At 40.9% G+C, this 17,873-nt stretch overlaps 1 protein-coding gene across 1 annotated transcript in view; it reads left to right on the forward strand.

The window, feature by feature from the left end:
- The first annotated feature begins 1,048 nt into the window (after positions 1 to 1,048).
- phlpp2 (PH domain and leucine rich repeat protein phosphatase 2) overlaps positions 1,049 to 17,873 on the forward strand; it is a 34,316-nt gene continuing 17,491 nt past the window's right edge. Inside the window, exons 1-4 of the mRNA XM_053321332.1 lie at positions 1,049 to 1,349; positions 4,898 to 5,178; positions 9,736 to 9,869; positions 17,648 to 17,838. Coding sequence (XP_053177307.1) covers positions 1,149 to 1,349; positions 4,898 to 5,178; positions 9,736 to 9,869; positions 17,648 to 17,838 — 807 coding nt within the window. The 5' untranslated portion in view covers positions 1,049 to 1,148. The remainder of the gene's footprint in view (positions 1,350 to 4,897; positions 5,179 to 9,735; positions 9,870 to 17,647; positions 17,839 to 17,873) is intronic.

Genomic DNA, 17,873 nt, shown 5'->3' on the forward strand with positions numbered 1-17,873 from the left:
TTGAGCTGAACATATGGATATTGAAATGTGTTATCTTCATGTTATTGGAGTGTGGAGGGTTATGTAAATAACAGAAACAAAACAATTAGTAGCTAGTAAAAAATTGCAAAAAAAAAAAAAAGGTTTAATTTTAGCTCCAACATTTTACCTCAAGTAGCCTACATTTATAAGCTACATTTTCAAAACTCTAAACCACAACATTAAATAGGGATTCCAATAAACTTTATTCATTATATTTAAGATGTAAAAAAAAAAAAAAAAAAGCTTTATTGATGGTGAATAAAACATATATTAGCTTAAGCTTAATAGATCAGCTAAAGCAGCCATTAACAATAATAATAATACCTTTTATTTTGCCAGGTTGTGAAATCCTGTCATGAAATCATAAATAAAGTGCCACGAGTTTTTGACTTTCTAATAAGCCACCAACAATCATTTATAGGCAAATTTCCATAGCTACCATGAAATGCTTTTTTTCCCCCCAATAAAGTCATCAATAAAGAGTCAGGGGGTTGTCATCTGCAAATGATGACAAGTCCGTAATAAATGTAGTTTTCTTCTGTTATGCTTCACCTCTCTTTCCAGAAGGTCAAACAGTGAAGTTGACTATAAAAACAAGTCAAGTCATGCTGGAGGAAATCATTTTTCACAACTTGGTGAAAAAGTTAATTGCTTATCCATGAAGTAAGTAAATAATTTTAATGCTACCATTAGTTACAGCTGATAAACCATTTAAAATGGTGATTTATTGAAAGGAGGCACTGAATGTTATAATATTAGTACAACCACGGATACCATGGAAGATTCAAATTAAAACATTTACACAAGTAGGCCTATAAATTCAAAACCTACAAAAACACAGACACGCCCTAAATCCACACGTTTCTTGATTTTCTAGTATTTAAATGCATCAAGTGGCAAAAGATGAGCCTCAGTGGCTGATGAATAATAAATACATTGAAGCCGCCCATTTAATGTTTATTGATCAGCTGTCCTGCAGGCCTGTCTGACAGGCAGCAGTCACATTCAGTCTAGATATGGCGTCGCTGCACCGACACAGGAGGAATTTTTACCTCTCCGTGGGAATTTCCCAGTCGCGTACCAGGACGGTACTTCTTGGTTTTTGTCGCTGTTAATAGAGAGCATACATGGCGATGGAGGACGAGGATAATAATACAGCGGTCGTGGCGACTAACACCCAAACGGGCATCAAGAAAGGAGATAACGGGGCTTGCATAGACAGGCAGCCGGACACGGTGGTCCACCGAGCGGGGCTGAATCAGACTGCAGGTCGCGGCAGCCGCAGTGGTCCCGGAGCTCATGCTACAACGGGGATACGAGTGCTAAAGGCAGGTCATAACGAGGGGATGTTTTTCTTGTGATGCAGTAGGTGATTCATGCAGGACAAAGTGCCAGAAAATGTCTTAATATTGTGTTACATGCCAAGGTTTTTTTTTCTTACATCGCAGTAGGTGATTCAAACAGGGCAAAGTGCATGAGAATGAAAAAAACGCATGTAATTGTAATATTATGTAACGCCTGTGATATTCGATGATTAATATTATGAGGTTGATGATTGATCTGTGGATTATTCCCATCCAGTGAGGAATGTGCCAGAGCCAATTAACATCCACAATACACATACACATACACACACACAAACACACACAAACATACACATACACACTCCGTAGGTTGTTTTAATCTTGATATGAAAGCTCACTGCTGAACAGTTTTTCTATGATATTTTAGGGCAAGACACATGATGTGTAACGACATACAGTCCCCGAGGTAGCTGCTCACTAGGCATTACACACGCACTTATACTTATACCACTCATACAGGATTACAGATGTGCTATTCACTTAATGTGTGCATTACTCAGTTAGTTTATTCATTTGATTAAGCTCTATACTATAGGCCTATTTATCAACAGACATTTATTGTAAAACATTTTTTAAATTCTTGTTAAAAATGCTAAGAACATAAAATTAGTTACGAATGTCACTAAGGTTCTATGAATTTTGGATGACTGCTAGAGATGGTATGAGAAACGGTATGAAATACCTGGATTTGCATTGCAATAAAGTCACATTTGGGTGACACAAGCAACCTGATAAGGGAATCTGGCACCCAGCAGTCATCTCCTACAGAATCTCCTCATCAAGACTCCAAGTGACAATTAACTCTGGTGGTCATCTTAGTTACGTTTGTAAGTAAAGTATGAAAAGGAACCCATACCAACAAGGTCACAAAGAATCTCCACTGACTTAGCCTCAGTTGTAGACTGAAGGACCAGACATCATCACTGGGTGGGCAACAGCCACATTCACTGTGTAGAAGAGGGCAAAGGTACAGGAAGAAACCCAAGCAGCTTCTGCACAGATGTCACTTAGTGGAACACCTTTCAAGGCAGACCAAGAAGTGGTCTTGGTTGGTTGACTGACATTTCACCAGGGGGACCTGGAGGCCCCTAACCATGTGTACTTGAAGACATGATATTGACATCCCAGCTTAAGAGCCTCTGTTTAGACAAAGCACAACGCTTCCTATGCCCTCCATACCAGTCAAACAGCACATCAGACTTACAGAGCCCAGTTAACACACCTGTAGAACCATATCAGAGCCTGAATGGGAGAAAGAAGGATGGCATTACGAAGCAGTCCTTCTGCCCCTGGCTTTGGGGCAAAAACTGTGAAATTGGTAAACTGATTGATGTGAAAAGCTGAAGGGCTACTAGAAAGAAATGAGGGGTTGGGCCAGACCCATCTCAATTCCAATGCAAACAGTCCTTGGCAACAACAGACCTCTCAGATGGGTGTTCTGAAGGACTGATGGAGCCTCTGAACCTCCTGCAGGGACTGACTGGATCTGGTGCCCCCCTGGTGGTTCATGTGATAAAATGTTGTCTGACTGAACAAGGACATGCTTTCAGGTGTTGTTCACCTTCTACGACCTCATTAAACACTGAGTCGATGGCAACACCAATGAACATGACTGACTGGGAACTAAAGTGCTCTTTGTAAAATTCACAATGGGTCAAAGGAGTGGTTGTGTGGCAGATTGCCTGCTCCTGGGATGGAGCACCTATCAGCCAATTGTCCAATTAAGGGAGAATTCACGTGCCCTGGCCTGAAGAAGAAAAAGTCCTGCCACAATGGACCCGGTAAAGCTCGAGAGGCTGCTAAGAGCCTTATAACTGCAGTTGGTAACTTTGAGGAGAGAGAGGACTTAGCATCAAATTTGAAGAAGTACAACTGTCAGATCCCTCCCCCCTCCCTCTCCGCTGCACTCCAGCCCTGCCTCCATAATTTCTGCCGGCCATAATTTCACTTTCACGGCCAATGGTTCATCACATTTCCACCTCTTCTTAGCACTGGAGGTGTCACCCTGGTTATCTTGTCCTCTCTAACTGCATGCAGCTACAATTAATGCGAGCATTGTCTGCCTCAGGTGTTCAATGCCAAGGCACGATGGGCATGTGTCAAGGCCATCTTCTAGAAGGACCAAGCATGAGTTCCAAATGGAGAGCATGACTGTAAGGCTAGCGATGTAGCAATAGCGTGAAAAACACTTGCTACAAACCCAGACTCCAGTAGTGTCACTATTCACACAGGTCAACCTGGTAGCTGTAATTGCATGTAATTACCATTAACAACAGTAAGTGAGTAGCTAAGGAGCGAAACAAAAACATGCTCTGCTAAAGTTTCCCAAGCGGCGACATAGCTGATGTAATGAGGCGAAAACACCTCAAAGACAGCAGTCAGTCAAATATAAAATGCACTAGCTAAAACCGCACAAGATAGCAATTCACCTGCCAAGAGGGGAGGTACTAAGTAGGTAAGATAGCAAGGCACAGCCACTTGGGAAGTAAATTTCCTCAGAAAAAGTCCAATGCTTTGTGGTTGGAGTTTTGAAAAAACTCTCAGTGGAGATGAGCACAGGCTATGCAGCCTCTGGAGGGTGGAATCATAACTCCAACTGGTAATGAGGCTACTGGCATAGGTGTAAAAGCTAATGCTAACAAGATTTAAGACCTGCCAGACCTGCTACTTTTAGGCGAGAATATGAAAAAGGAGAAATCTCTTTGGTGCCAGGTCCCTTCATCAGGTCTCTTGTATCACCCAGGTCACATTGTGAGCAAATGAGGCAAAGATGACATCATGATTTGCAAACAGTGATGTCACCTTTTAATCTCCAACCTCGTCTTCATACTTGTATCTTGATATCCTGTCCAAACATTTTCTGTGTAGAAGTGAGGTCAAGGAGCATCCTTGACAAACTCCAGCCTACTTACCGAGTTAGAATACAGAACATTTTTGTGATCTGTGGTCTTTGAGCAGCTGATGTTACTGACATTTTATCATTTTAGTGTGACATCAGTCAGCCCAAGTTAAACAGTCTAGCATCCCGTAACTTTCAGGGGAAAACATTAGGCTAATGCACATCCGGCTAACTTCACCACGATTAGGGCAACGGTGAGCCACAATGTGATATACTAGTTGCTATCAGTAATGCAGGTACAGAGTCCATCCTCAGTGAGACTGATACCAGAATAAAAAAGGCCTTTTCTTCACAGGATTGTTCATACATTCCAGTCAGTGCTGTTGTTATCGGACAAGACAAGGCATTTCCAACTGTCATCTTGGACTCTCAGAAACTGACATGGATTTTTTCCCCTGTATTTTTTAACACTTTATAGAATAAATTATTTCTCTGCTAATAAAGAAAATAGCGTTTGTTAATAAATAATTATTAGTCACAGCCCTAATTGAAATAACAGATGTGTTGAAGTAAGCCCACAGCACCTTTGGGAGCATCCTTAGGCTATTAGACATCCTGATCTCTATCTCTGATGTCAGTGTGTGTGTTTGAATGACTCTCTCTGTATCCATAGCGCAACATGAAGCGAAATGGGAGTCGTGGCTGCGTGACAAGAAAGACCAGATTTGGATCACGAGAGCGGGACTGGCTCAAGGGGGACACCCAGCGGGGCTGTGTGTGTCTGTATGGGGGAACGGTAGACCCCCAGTTACCTGCCTCTGGCCCCCAGGCTTCTTCTACCCCTCAGACAGACTTGCAGTTGGTGCTCTGCTCTACGAGCACCACAGTTGAAGAGCTGTGTGCCCAGAGGGATGGACAGGGACTCTATGTTCAGCTGCATGGAGACCTAGTCAGGTAAATACGTACTTATACTTTATAAGTTCCCAACATCCAACAGCTGTAGCCCTGCATCACTCTCTCTACTTGATCCAGTCAATCTCAGGATTGTTTTATACTCAGAAGCATCTTACACCTCACAGCCCAGTCCATAATCATGCAGTTACCGTACATGGACGTGGCAATAAGTGAAAGAAATAAAAAAGATATATAAAGCATAAAGATGCTTTGGATTGCAGTTCCACGTGCATAGTGCACACGAAATGTGAGCCCTTTCGCAGCTTGTTTAGACAGCTGTAGGGTAAAATGAAAGAACATCTCTTCCATCAGACTCACAACAGTACACTAACACTAACTAACATATTCAAATTTAAAGTATTTTAAGCATTATACTTATTTATCTCATTTCACAAAACTAGACCAGGCCTTTGCTTTTACTTGATATTCTGCCCACGAAAACTGCAAACAGAATGTCACCTTGAACAAGCTGGACTTAATGCAAAGAAGGCAAACACAGCAGTGAGGACCTGCTGCACTTAACCCAACATCCCTCAATCCCACAGCACTTCACCCACACACTCAGGGAGCACAACTGTAGGCCTTTCTCAGATCCACAAGAAATACTGTACATAGACAGAAATAGCAAATGACCCCTTGATTATCTGTAAAAGTAAAATGCTAAATAAAATGCTGGCTTGCTGATCCATGACTAGAAAGGAATCTGGGCTGTTCCTTTTCTGCTTTCCTGGGAAGTCTATGTGAGGATATCAGAAATATCCTCACATAGGAAATATAAGATAAGTAATCAGCTGTAGCTTAAAGTGCAGGGGCTTATGGCTTACTGTCTGTTCAATGTTTCCATGATGATATTAGAATCTGAAAATGATGTGGGGAACTAGGAGAAATGCCAGTTGTTGGGTTTATAATGGAGCATAATTAATGGGTGTATAGGTGAATGTTAATGGCACAAAGATCATTCCATTGATATCATGTATTGTGTTGGAAACATGACTGGAAGTTGTTGTCGCTTTATAGGCTGGTGATCAACTAACTAAGTGTATAAACCAACCTGGTTATATTTATGCTGATGTTGAGCTGTAGGCATTGCAGAATAATTATACTGGTAAAAATGAAAGGATTTTGGTAAGCCTGTGGAAAGGCTGTGTACAGCACTTAAATTGCAGTCTGCCAGCCAGTATGACTGGGCAGATTTAAATCGAATAATAAAGACTTCATCAGAAAACAGAGTATTACCAACTTCAGGAAACTCTGATTTCTATTTATACAAAGGAAAATTCAGTTCCTACAGACAGCACATGCAGTGAAGTCAAGGTTAACATAAATTAAATTATAAAAGTGCATATGTTCATGGAAAAAACATGAGCTGGGACTCCATTTATGTTTGACCTTAAAGAGTCACCCAAGCCTATAATTTTCTCACTTTCATGTTAATCAATTTAGATAAACATTGATTTGATTAATAATACATGTATGTACAGTAGCAAGAACCATCTGAGGCATACAAAGCTGTTGATAGTAGTGAGAGAAGCACTGAGGAGGGAGCAGTAAGTAAGGACATGAAGGAAGAGATGTGAGCTTTTTTCCGGTTTCTTTTTATAGCCTGTAGTAATGTGCTGCTTAAAGGAAGATGTCTGTATTCTTTTCTGCATTTTTAGTCAGATAAACTCCCTTTTAAGATACATTTACTGATGCAATGGACTTGATGGAGTACATCCATTCTTTCAGGATCACAGTGCCAACTGAGTGAGCAAAGTGGTCCAGTATTCTTTTTCCCACCGACGGGCTCTTCCTGGGGGATCCCCAAGTGCTCCCAGGACAGATGGGATTTGTAATCCCTCCAACGTGTCCTGAGTCTGTCCATGGCTTTCCTCCCAGTTGGTAATGCCCAGAACACGTCCAAAGGGAGGCTACCAGACAAGTCAGCTAGCTCCTCTCAGAGGAATAGCAGCTTAATACTATCGGCCTCCCAAATCACTGAGGTCCTCACTCCAACATGTAAAGTGAGGCCAGGCACACTGCAGAGAAATCTCATCTCATTTGCTTGTGTCTACAATCTGCAAGGCAAGGGACCACACCAATAGCAATTTATGAATACTGCTATGATTGAAAATATCAGATGCAACCTCAACCAGGTGTCAATGCTAAGCTGCAGTCAGGTATGGAAGGAAAATTTACAGGTGAATGATCCCAAATTCTGTCCAAAAAAGTGACACAGGAGCAGTATCCTGTGGGCTCAAAAGGTGAAGGGTAGAGGCTGGGTGTAACAGGATTGTTGGATGAGGGGAAAGATTGGAACAGATTAGGAATTGTGAAACTCTGCAACAATAAACAGGTGATGGAGGATGATTTAGGTAACATTATCTCACATTTTCCTTGTTTTCAAAGCTTTAATTTGCAATAACTACAAGACATGAACATATTATACTGCTATGTCGCAAAGCAAAAAACTATAAAGCTTCAAGATTAGTATCAATTAACATTATGCTCAGATTTAGCACACAATTGGCATTACTACAGTAGAAGTAGCGAAGTAGAAAAACATGTCTACCCACAAATATTGTGATTTGTTTCATAAATTGTAAGCTTAGTTATGGTCTGAATATTGATTTTCACTGAAGGTATCCTCCAAGACAGTACAAGGATAACAAATAATGAATAGGTTTACAACCTTCTGCTCCCAGCACTTGGCCTCTATGTTGCTACATGATCTATAATCATTGAGCCATTACATCTCCTGAAAACATATAATATTTGAAATATGCACCAATAAAATTAAAACACACAATTTAAATATTTTTTTATTAAACCTTTCAGTGTCTGTGTTCAGTGAAACCATGCTGGGAATCACCAGCACGAACTAATAATGATAAAGGTGTGAGGAAACTATCAGTCAATTACCATCTGTGCATGGCCACACCATCCAGAAAAGTCTATTCAACTCAAATAAGTGGAGACACCTGTGTTGGTGCACCATTGTTTTTAGAGGTTCCTGTACACACCACCTATCTGTGTAACATGTACTAATCCAGAGACACATTTCCATTTTTTGCTGCATAATTTATCTTCCACCCCAAGTACAAAAGAACGCATTACCTGCCTTTGGACATATATTTAACAGCTTCTTGCAGCATTGCCCAAGGTTAGCGGATTTGTGAATAAATGAGGCATATCTGTGCTGAATGTTAGCATCAGTATGAATGACTTAACAGGCACGGTCAGTCACCCCCTTTGCTGCTGGGTGGAAGCTGCCTTAATCCCACATTGAGGTGTTTAGGCCACAGCTGTGTGAAATCAAATGACATGATCCTGCAAATCACACATGCTCACAGGGGGACGGTGGCCTTCAGCTGTTGTATCGGGACAGTGATGTTTTGAAATATTTTATTTACCATAAATGTTCTTTAATTTTTAATAATTTAATATACGTAGTTGTCAGTCATACTGATACTGATATATTTGTAAAAAGGCAGCTGATTAATCCCGTTTTACAATTAAATAAGAATAAAAAACTAATCACTACTAACATCAATTGATTGTCTTCGTGGTATAACACTGTATTTGCCTCATTTCTAAATAGCAGATGTGTATTGCAGAATACAAATTACAAAAAAAACCCATAATCCTCATAACGGTTATTATATTAAACAAAAGTGTTTCATTTGATTTGCTGTCCTTCGTGCGGCATGATGGTGTTAAAAGTAAAGGCCTATTGTATCTGGCTTGGGGTACCAGATTTCAGGGTTGGTATTCGTCCTGCTACATATCAGTGTGAAGAGTTCTTAGAGACATTATTATATTATTATAACTGAGGTAAGATGATTTTTCCTAAGTCACATCCACAGTTGGAAATTGGAAAGATTGGCCTTAACTATACATTTTATTCACGTTAGCACATTTATTTGGGTTTTATCAAGAAAACTGATATAGTATGCAGGGTGATAAGTCCGCAACTTTTATCATAGTTAGCAATTTCAGTTTGTCTGTGAGGTTAAAACTTGTGTAGTATTTTCCTATGATCTGACCCAAAGCAGTGGAGGCACGGAAGCACAGAAAAGATGTTTTGGCGGTGCAAGTGCATTTTCCACAATTTCGCTTGGTCATTTTTTGGCTGTAATAGATCCATTCTGTTGTCAAACATCTCAGAGCATTTTATTTCTTTAAACAAAATTCCAAAACACACCAAAAAAGATGAAGCACCCATCAGACCTTTGCTAGCAGGGCTTTTGCATTGTTTGTAATATTTTTGTGATGTGTGGGTGGAAAGCTGGTGGGGGGTCTAGTTTCCTGTTGCTTTGCATGTGACTTTTGGTTGGTCAGGGTAATTTGGCAGAGACAGGTGAAAGTTTTTCATCAGAATGTTTTATCTTCTTGTAGTTCAATTGTAATGCAAGTGAGTGTAGTTGAAGTCTAACTGCATATTTTTTTTCTGATCAACTCATTTAGTATAATACTTGAGGTTTTTTGTAATGTCTGTGTATGTGTCACTCTTTATAGAGATTGAAAGAAATTGATGATACACATTCCCACCACCTCGCCTTTACTTCTCTCCTGCAGGAGGCTGGACCCCACTGAACGACCTCTCCATATGGTTTATGACTATCTGGCAGCTATGGGCTATGCAGACCCTGTACGAGTACAGCAAGAGGCAGCCAACTCAGACCTCAGCTGCTTGATCCGCTTCTACACTGGTGAGTACTGACCTACAGAGGCCATCATCCCCATTCTTCACTATCTGCTGCTGATCCTTGGGATCTGGTTGGGGCCCCAGTGTCTTCCTCTGAAGAAGGTCTCTGTGTGTGCATGAAAGTGGGCATTCTTCAGCAAGGATTTCCCTCTGGAGAAAGTAAATGCAGTAGTTGTCCAAGGCTCCCTGAACGCAATGCCTTTCTGAAGCTGTGTCTAGCATTCAAGATAGCTGGGGGTGCCACAAACACACACCAGTCATGATGAGTGACCCACCATCCTTCTTCCTGTGGTGTTCCTTCATCCCTGTGAGGGTTGCCTTTCACCTGCTGCTGTCAACATGGTCCCTTGACCACAGGACAGGAGTGACTAAGTGTTCCTGTGTCAGTGTGATATATTAATGCAGCAGCAGAAGCAATGTGTGTTTATTTCACACCCTGACTCTATAGAGACAAATGTGTATCCCTGCGTGAATCTAAATACAACTCAGATAAACACAGAAACATCTCTAGTTCTTGTTTTCTGCAGGTCAAATGATACTATCTAGCAATAAAGGAATTTGCCATTAAGGGTGATGTTGTTCTGTAATGCTTTTCTACTTAATGGACTGACTGCTGTTCCTGCTGAGTCAGTGGAACTCCTTGCATTTGGGGTTATAACTGCGCACTTGCTGCGGTGCCAGAGAAAGAGGAAGACTGAGCAAACCGCAGCGTCTAAAGGGCTTACATGTCATTCCTCCCACACAGAGCACACACTCCTCCCTACACTGAAGTGCAGTGCTGCCACACTGAATAAAAATATTATTTTCAGTTCGACCAGCAGGGACATGCAAGGAAACTATTCTGATAGTGAAAAGATTTAGGAACAGATATAATGACTTTGTCTATCATCTGAAACAACAAGATTATGCTCAAATATGACCAATATGATATAACTGTGTACTATAAGATACTATGATGACCTGCTTTATCTCTCATACATACTTCAAATCTGTCAGTCATCAAATTTGGGGTTATGAGCAGCCTTTATCGTGGAATATGTTATCATGGCTTTTGATAGCATCTAAAGAATAAATACAACTTTCTTTTTATACCGCATTGGTAATAAAATTTATGTTTGTTTGTTTAGTCATCAAATCTCAAGCTCACTGTGGCCTCAGTCTTATTCTTAGTCCTTGGGTCCAGTGGTAGATTAGCCGTTGTTTGCCCCTTGCCAACATGAGAACTGGCTGGGTCTTGGCTGCTATCTGTAGTCAGGCCGCATTGGCTAGACTCTAGGCTGGGCCCCTGGGAGACTTCCTGCCTCCTTTTGTCAGCTCATGGGAAAAGAGGACCAGGGACCAAGCTTCACTGGTACTCTGGCACTATGATATTCAACTGAGGTCAAGAGGACAACTTCATTTGGCCGTTTACTGCCTGTAGAATTTGCAAGTGAGTAAGAAGTAACTTGTAGTGTAGTTTGCATGTTATTGTTGCTGTGTTGAATTATCCCATTGTGCTTACCCCTCCAGCCGTACAGTCTCATCAGTATACTTCGTTTTTTGGCTGGCACAAGGTAACCCTGGTGTTTCATTTCCACCCACCATGTTGATGTGGGTGGGCTGTGATGTATTGTTTAAACACACAACAACAGCTTTATTCTGAGATCCCTCTCCCAGGTGGTTGCTTGTCTAACAGCTGTTGTCAGGGGTAATGATCTGACTACGCAGATGAGGGGAACTGTGGCCCACCAATAAAGACTACAGTGGCTGATGTAGTGCATCGTATGTGTGAGTTTAATAGGCTGACATCAGTGGTTCCCGACCTGTGTTTTGGAAACTTGAAAGTGTCAATAAAGTAAATCCAAATGAGTTAGATAAGACGTGTTCCTAGGAACATGATTTGTGTCATCACAACTAGTCTGGAGCCAATTGTGGTCCAATATTATTTTGCAAGGCAGCTCCATTTGCAATATCACGCAGGCTTGTCAGGCTTCAAGTTATGTGCTTGTGTCTGAATCACCGGTGGTTCAGATCAATCAGTGTATTGTGAGGATTCTTTCATGATGTCTTGATCTCGTAATCTTGCGATCTTGCAAATCCAGTGGCCTTGCAGGTAAGACAGTGATAAAAAGATGGTTCATCCAATCACCTGCCAAGTATTTTCTTAGAGCTCCTTTTCCAAACAGTTTCCAAGGACAGTTTCTCAGATGGGTCTGTGTAACAAACCATCTGGCAGGTCATGTTAGGTCCAATATTCAACTTACACAAGTGTAATGTGGAAACTTGAAACCTCCAGTGTACATACACTGAAGATATACTTTTCAGTGAAGGGAGAGTTTAACTTTTGAGATGAAAATATTTACATCTTTATAGATCATGGATTTTTTAAAGAAGGAAAAAGAGTTAAGGGAGAAGTAATTTTAAAGATATTAATGTGAATAAGTAATTGAGCTTTTTTGGTGGAAAAACAAATGATTAATGAAAGCAGAGTGTATTTTATATGACTGGAGGAGATTTTCAGCATCCTCTTATTTGTTCAGGAAACTCATCTTGAACCTTCTCCACCCTCCCACCTCCCACACACACTCCTGCTGTGGTATACAGATGAGATGAAAACAAACATGGGCACGGGAGTACACATTTCTAAATGCTGACTTAATAAAAATGCTCCAAGTGAAAACAGCTCAGAGGCCTGAGGGCCAGTGGTTCTCTGGGTCGGCCCATGCAGCTGTTGCACAGATAAGGCGTGCTGTAATCTCTGGCACTTTTCCACTGGGCCCTGTTCCACCTCTGCCTGGGTGATCTCCGTCTTACATCTTGGAGCTTTGAGACCTAAAGCTGCTGCACACAGTTCATGTCAGGCCTACTGCCAGTTTCAGAGCAGAAGGAAATAAGTCATCTGTGAGGAGTGTGAACTTACCTAATAAGTTATTGATTTGGCTGGTGCCAATTTACCAGTGGAAATTAAACCTAAATGAAGAGGTTGAATGTCTGTGATGGCATAGATGGAACCAATGCCTGAAACTCTGAGGCCCAGTGATTTATTACCAAGTTGTAATTATCATGTCCTGAAGGGGCAGAAAGCATAGAATCACAGTAAATAACCAAGCATGAGGTTTCTCTTTCATTTCATGGTCTACAGGGAAGAAAAACAGGTTTACAATGACCAAAAGTAGAGAAGTAGTCTGACTGAGATTTGAAAGAAAAATGAATTTTCTATTCAAATCATCGTACCCACAGAATTGCCTCGAGCAAGAGAGCTCTGCAGAGCGGACTCTTGGTGGTTTCCTGCCAGCTCCTCATAATGTGCTGTTTCTGTGATGGAGCTCTACTCCAGAGGATTTCCTCTTTCTCATTTTAAACCTGCAGACTGTCTCTCATTCTAGATTCATGGTCATTTTTCAAATAAGATGGCTTACCATTTGAGAGAAAATGTTAACGGTGTCTGTTATTGGTCTGTTTTAATGTAATCTGTCTTCAGCTGTGCACTTTCCATCTGTCTGCAAGTTCTGCTATATTTGATATCAGAACTGAATTCCATGCTCAGAGTTTAAAGAAGAGGTTTTTTATTTTTTTATATAACAGGCCACCGAGAGGAGGCATCTGAGTGGTGGGCTGAATTTGAATTTGCTGCCAAAAAAGAGCTTGCTGTTCTGAGTGAAATCAGACTGTGTTTCCGCCTCCTCTGACCCCCTACTGCATGCTAACGCAATCTATGCAATCTTGAGCAAAACAGAAGAGACCTGTGATACAGAGAGTATTGTGTCCAAATAACTGCTCAACAGTTTCCTTAAAATAATAAGTGATTAAAACAACATAAATGACCTCCAAATCAAGATGAGGAGTTACAGACTAAAACTATCTAACACAAAAGAGAAAATGAGCACATAACTAAATGAAGAGGTTGAAAACAGTGAAACATTTTCAAGACAATTTCCTAGAGCTCCAAATGTCTTGTTTAGTCTGATAAATGATCCCAAACTGGAAAGTATTCAGTTTAATGCAATCTTTTTAGACAAAGAAAAACAGCTCATTCTCAAAACTTTTGAATTTTCATTTGAACAATTACTTGATTATCAAATAGTTGCAGAATTATTTTCTGTTGTTTAGCTTATTGAATAATCAACACATTTTTGTAGCTACATTTCAAATGTTTAATATATTAATACTGTCAATTTCAGATATGAAGACAGACCTATCTCATACATTTTCATATGCCTCTCAGTTCCCCTGTCCTCCTTCCATCTCTGTCACCTCTCTCTACGGGAGCAGAATTTGACCTGCTGCGGCCTCGTTGCTCATCTGGCATGCCATGTGAAGTGAGATGTCAGCGAGTCTGCTGGCGGGTGAAGGCCGCAGTCGCACTTGAGATGAACAGAGGAGAGATAAGAAGACACACAGTCGACTCTGATCTGTCACTTGTCACCCCGTCCTTGCACTTTGGCAGCATCTCGGAGGAGGTTGCTTAACACAGGTTGAGGATTAGTTTAGTGGAGGCAAAAACATCCTGTAACAAAAAACCCAGTGTGACACAACATCTACGGCCATGTCACTAAACCCCTCTAGAGCCACTGGAAATGGTCAACACTATTTGTCTTTGGTGAGATGGGATTGATCTTGCCGGCTTTCCACGGAGCAGCCAGTGGTGGTTGTTGAGACAGTAGGGATGTTTACCAGCTCAGATTGGACTTTGATTTCGCGAACAAACCTGTTTCCCTAGCAACTAATAACCCCATAGACCTTGAGGGACAGCATGTGTGTTTGTTTTAGAGAAGTTGGCTCTTTATGGCTAAGACTAGTTTCGTATTGCGTAAATAGGCCGATGATGGGTGGTTATATTGATAAGAAAGTACAAAATGCAGCATGTTGCATTGTTGTGACTGCACAATCATACGGAGAATGTAGACTGTGTGCTTATTTCTCACCAAATCTGATCAAAGTATTATTTAATATATATCTGATCAAAGTATTATTTAACCTATTGATTATATAACTATTGCATTGACTATAATAGGACTGTCATTGATAAGCTGTGCAGTCTATGACACATGTCTACACTTCACAATGAGTAGAGCAGCAAACTAACCGCAGATCACTTAAGCTAGTGCCTGTTAGTGCCAGGGAGAAGAGAGCACACTTTGCTGCACAGCTCTTTGTCTGTCTTACTATCCAACAACAACTATCCATCACCTGTAGTCTTCAGAGATGATGTAAAACACTGAAGTAGGTACTTCATTTTAAGGTTTTCACTTCAGCAGACATTGTGGCTCAGACTGAACTATTGTTGCAGTTTCATCACTGCCTTTTAAACCCACTAATTATTTTACTCTCATGTTTTCATAATAGCTCTTGATCTCCATGTCTCTTGTGTGAGTCTGTGGTGCCGTACTTGTAAGCTGATTGCCACACAGAAAAAACACAAAAAATCATGTTCTGCCTCACATCAGTCTTTTTTAGATGACCGGTGTCATACATAAAGTTTACAAGAAAAGTAGCATGATTATAAAGAATGGTGGAGGTCCAGTAGACTGTAACTGGGAAATATAGATTTTATGATCAAATGGAAGGCTACAGTATTTTCCAACCAAACCACTTCTGGTATGAAGATTTTTTTAAGTATTCTTTCTCCAGCTTTAGCATCCTGTAGGTTCCGGTCTTAAGAACATAGCCCCTTTGACATAAGGTGACATGGACATAATGTCGCATCCCAGCTGTGCAACTCACTGATGCATGCACACGTAAAAAATATTATATAATATCCATGTTAATTCCCGGGTGTTGGACTGACAGCATGAAACAGCAAGGTGAGGAGTGAGTTTGCCTCTGGAGATGTACTGTGAAGCCAGTGAAAGCAACCTGTATCAATTCATATCAAGTGGGTGCAAGATCATGACTCTGTATTGATGTGTGTGCTGCAGTGGGCGGGTGTTTGGCTTAATTACTTGTTTTAATGAATATATTATGTTTGGATTATTCTGACGTACTCTTTGGCTGTCAGCTGTATTCCATAAACCTTTGAGGCTGTTGACAAAAACTACTGTTACAAAGACTCAAATGAAATACTAAAAGGTTTTTGGTGTTTGATGTGCAGCATGTCATTTGCTGAATCTCTCTCTTTATCACTTGGAGAGGGGATGTGTGTGTGTGGATTCATGCATGGATTTAAGAGTCAGTCCATGATAGTAAATCCTCATTTGCATTTAAATGTTCTCTCAGCACAAGTAGCTATAGAAATAAAATAGTGTCCAAATGATGGCATCTTATATGTGTGTGTGTGTGTGTGTGTGTGTGTGTGTGTGTGTGTTTTATATATATGTATATATATATATATATATATATATGTGTGTGTGTGTGTGTGTGTGTGTGTGTGTGTGTGTGTGTGTGTGTGTGTGTGTGTGTGTGTATGTATGTATATAAAGAAGAGTATGATTGGTGCAACCTGCAATGCCAAATTTCAGAACTTGACCATTTTTGATACTTTGTGTTGTGGACATATTTGTAGCAAAGGAGCATTGAGGTTTCATTTTCCCCCTTTAGATAGGTCCATGTTGTCCATCAGTAAAACTGTGAGAGTTTATGTCTCTAATTTTCTCTCTGATTGAGGGGACGCCCAAGGAACGGGCACTGCTATTGATCTGCCTGCCAGTCAATTTGTTGTGCATTTGGTTTGTTCGTTATCAGTTTGCCTCGTGAAGAAAAGCATGAGCAGGCTTTCATTTCATTTGGATGGCTGTGAAGTAAAAGGGAAGGTGGAAAGAGAGAGTGTGAGTCAGACAAAAGAGGGAGATTGAAAGCAGATCACCAGTGAGAACCTCTGAGTGTGAGGCAGCATATGTTGGTTGGAGGAAATTTAACAACAAAGGACAAGAGGCTCAGGCTGTGTCTCCTCTGTGCTTCTTTGACCTGCCATTACCCTGAATGTGTACTTTAAAGCGATGGTTCGGTGATGTGTCCTTCAGCACTGACCAGCTAAGGCTGCCTGCTGTGCAAGTTGGTTATTATTAATTGAAAAACAGTTAAGTTTAATGTGACTGATTCATCAATATGAATATGAGTATCATATACATTCACAGGACACCTTGATCCTTTACCTGCTGTTCACCTTTGCTTTAATGTGTTGACTAGCATGTTGATTTCACAATCACATATGAGGAGTGATTATTTGTGATCTTATGATGAGAAAGCCTGAATCTTTCATTTCAAGGATCAGTTGAGACACCGTAGGTTAGAGTTCTGCAGTGGGAAAAAGCTAATACATGAACCCGGCCATAATCACATCTTCAAAACCTGACCCGTCCCAATCTGACTGTTACTACTGGTATTGGCATACTGAGATGAAGTGGGACATATATTAATAAGTTACATTTAATATAATCAAACATGAACCCAAGTCTGCACTTTTTGTGCAACTAAACAAATGAGCTGCTATGGTTTTAATTTGATCGGTCAAATAGAGAAACTAACATCCCCTCCATGTCTGATCAAATATATTGTTGTGCAGTCAGATTCATCCATATGTACAGAGTATGAGATAGCAGTGCTGTGTCCATCCTAAGTGCTGATGTAAGATCAGTTCCTAGAAACAATGAGCTAAGGAGCTGACTAATCTATAGGTGATATCACACTGACCTGTGACTATCTATGTGACTTCATTTTCTGGAAGCCTCTGTCCTATGTATGACTGCAGAACATTTGCTATTAATTAGTTGAATGTGTTTATTATACGAGGGGTGGGGCTGTCTGTGCATTAGATAGATGTCTCTAGATCTACAATAACCTCTATGTGTGGCCTTTTTCCTCCAGAGCGTCCAGTGAACGCAGACCAGCAGGAGCGGACCCTGCTGACAGGCGTATTCAGCGTCAGGAAGGGCAAGACACAGCTGCACAAGTGGGCTGAGCGGCAGGTCATTCTATGCGGCACCTGTCTAATTGTGGCCTCTGTCAAAGATAGCCTGACTGGGAAGATGCACATCCTGCCTCTGGTGGGGGGAAAGGTGAGAGATTAGAGTTTGTAGGTCAGACAACCTGA

This window comes from Scomber japonicus, chromosome 1 (assembly GCF_027409825.1).
Source record: "Scomber japonicus isolate fScoJap1 chromosome 1, fScoJap1.pri, whole genome shotgun sequence".
In the NCBI taxonomy this organism is placed as follows: domain Eukaryota; kingdom Metazoa; phylum Chordata; class Actinopteri; order Scombriformes; family Scombridae; genus Scomber; species Scomber japonicus.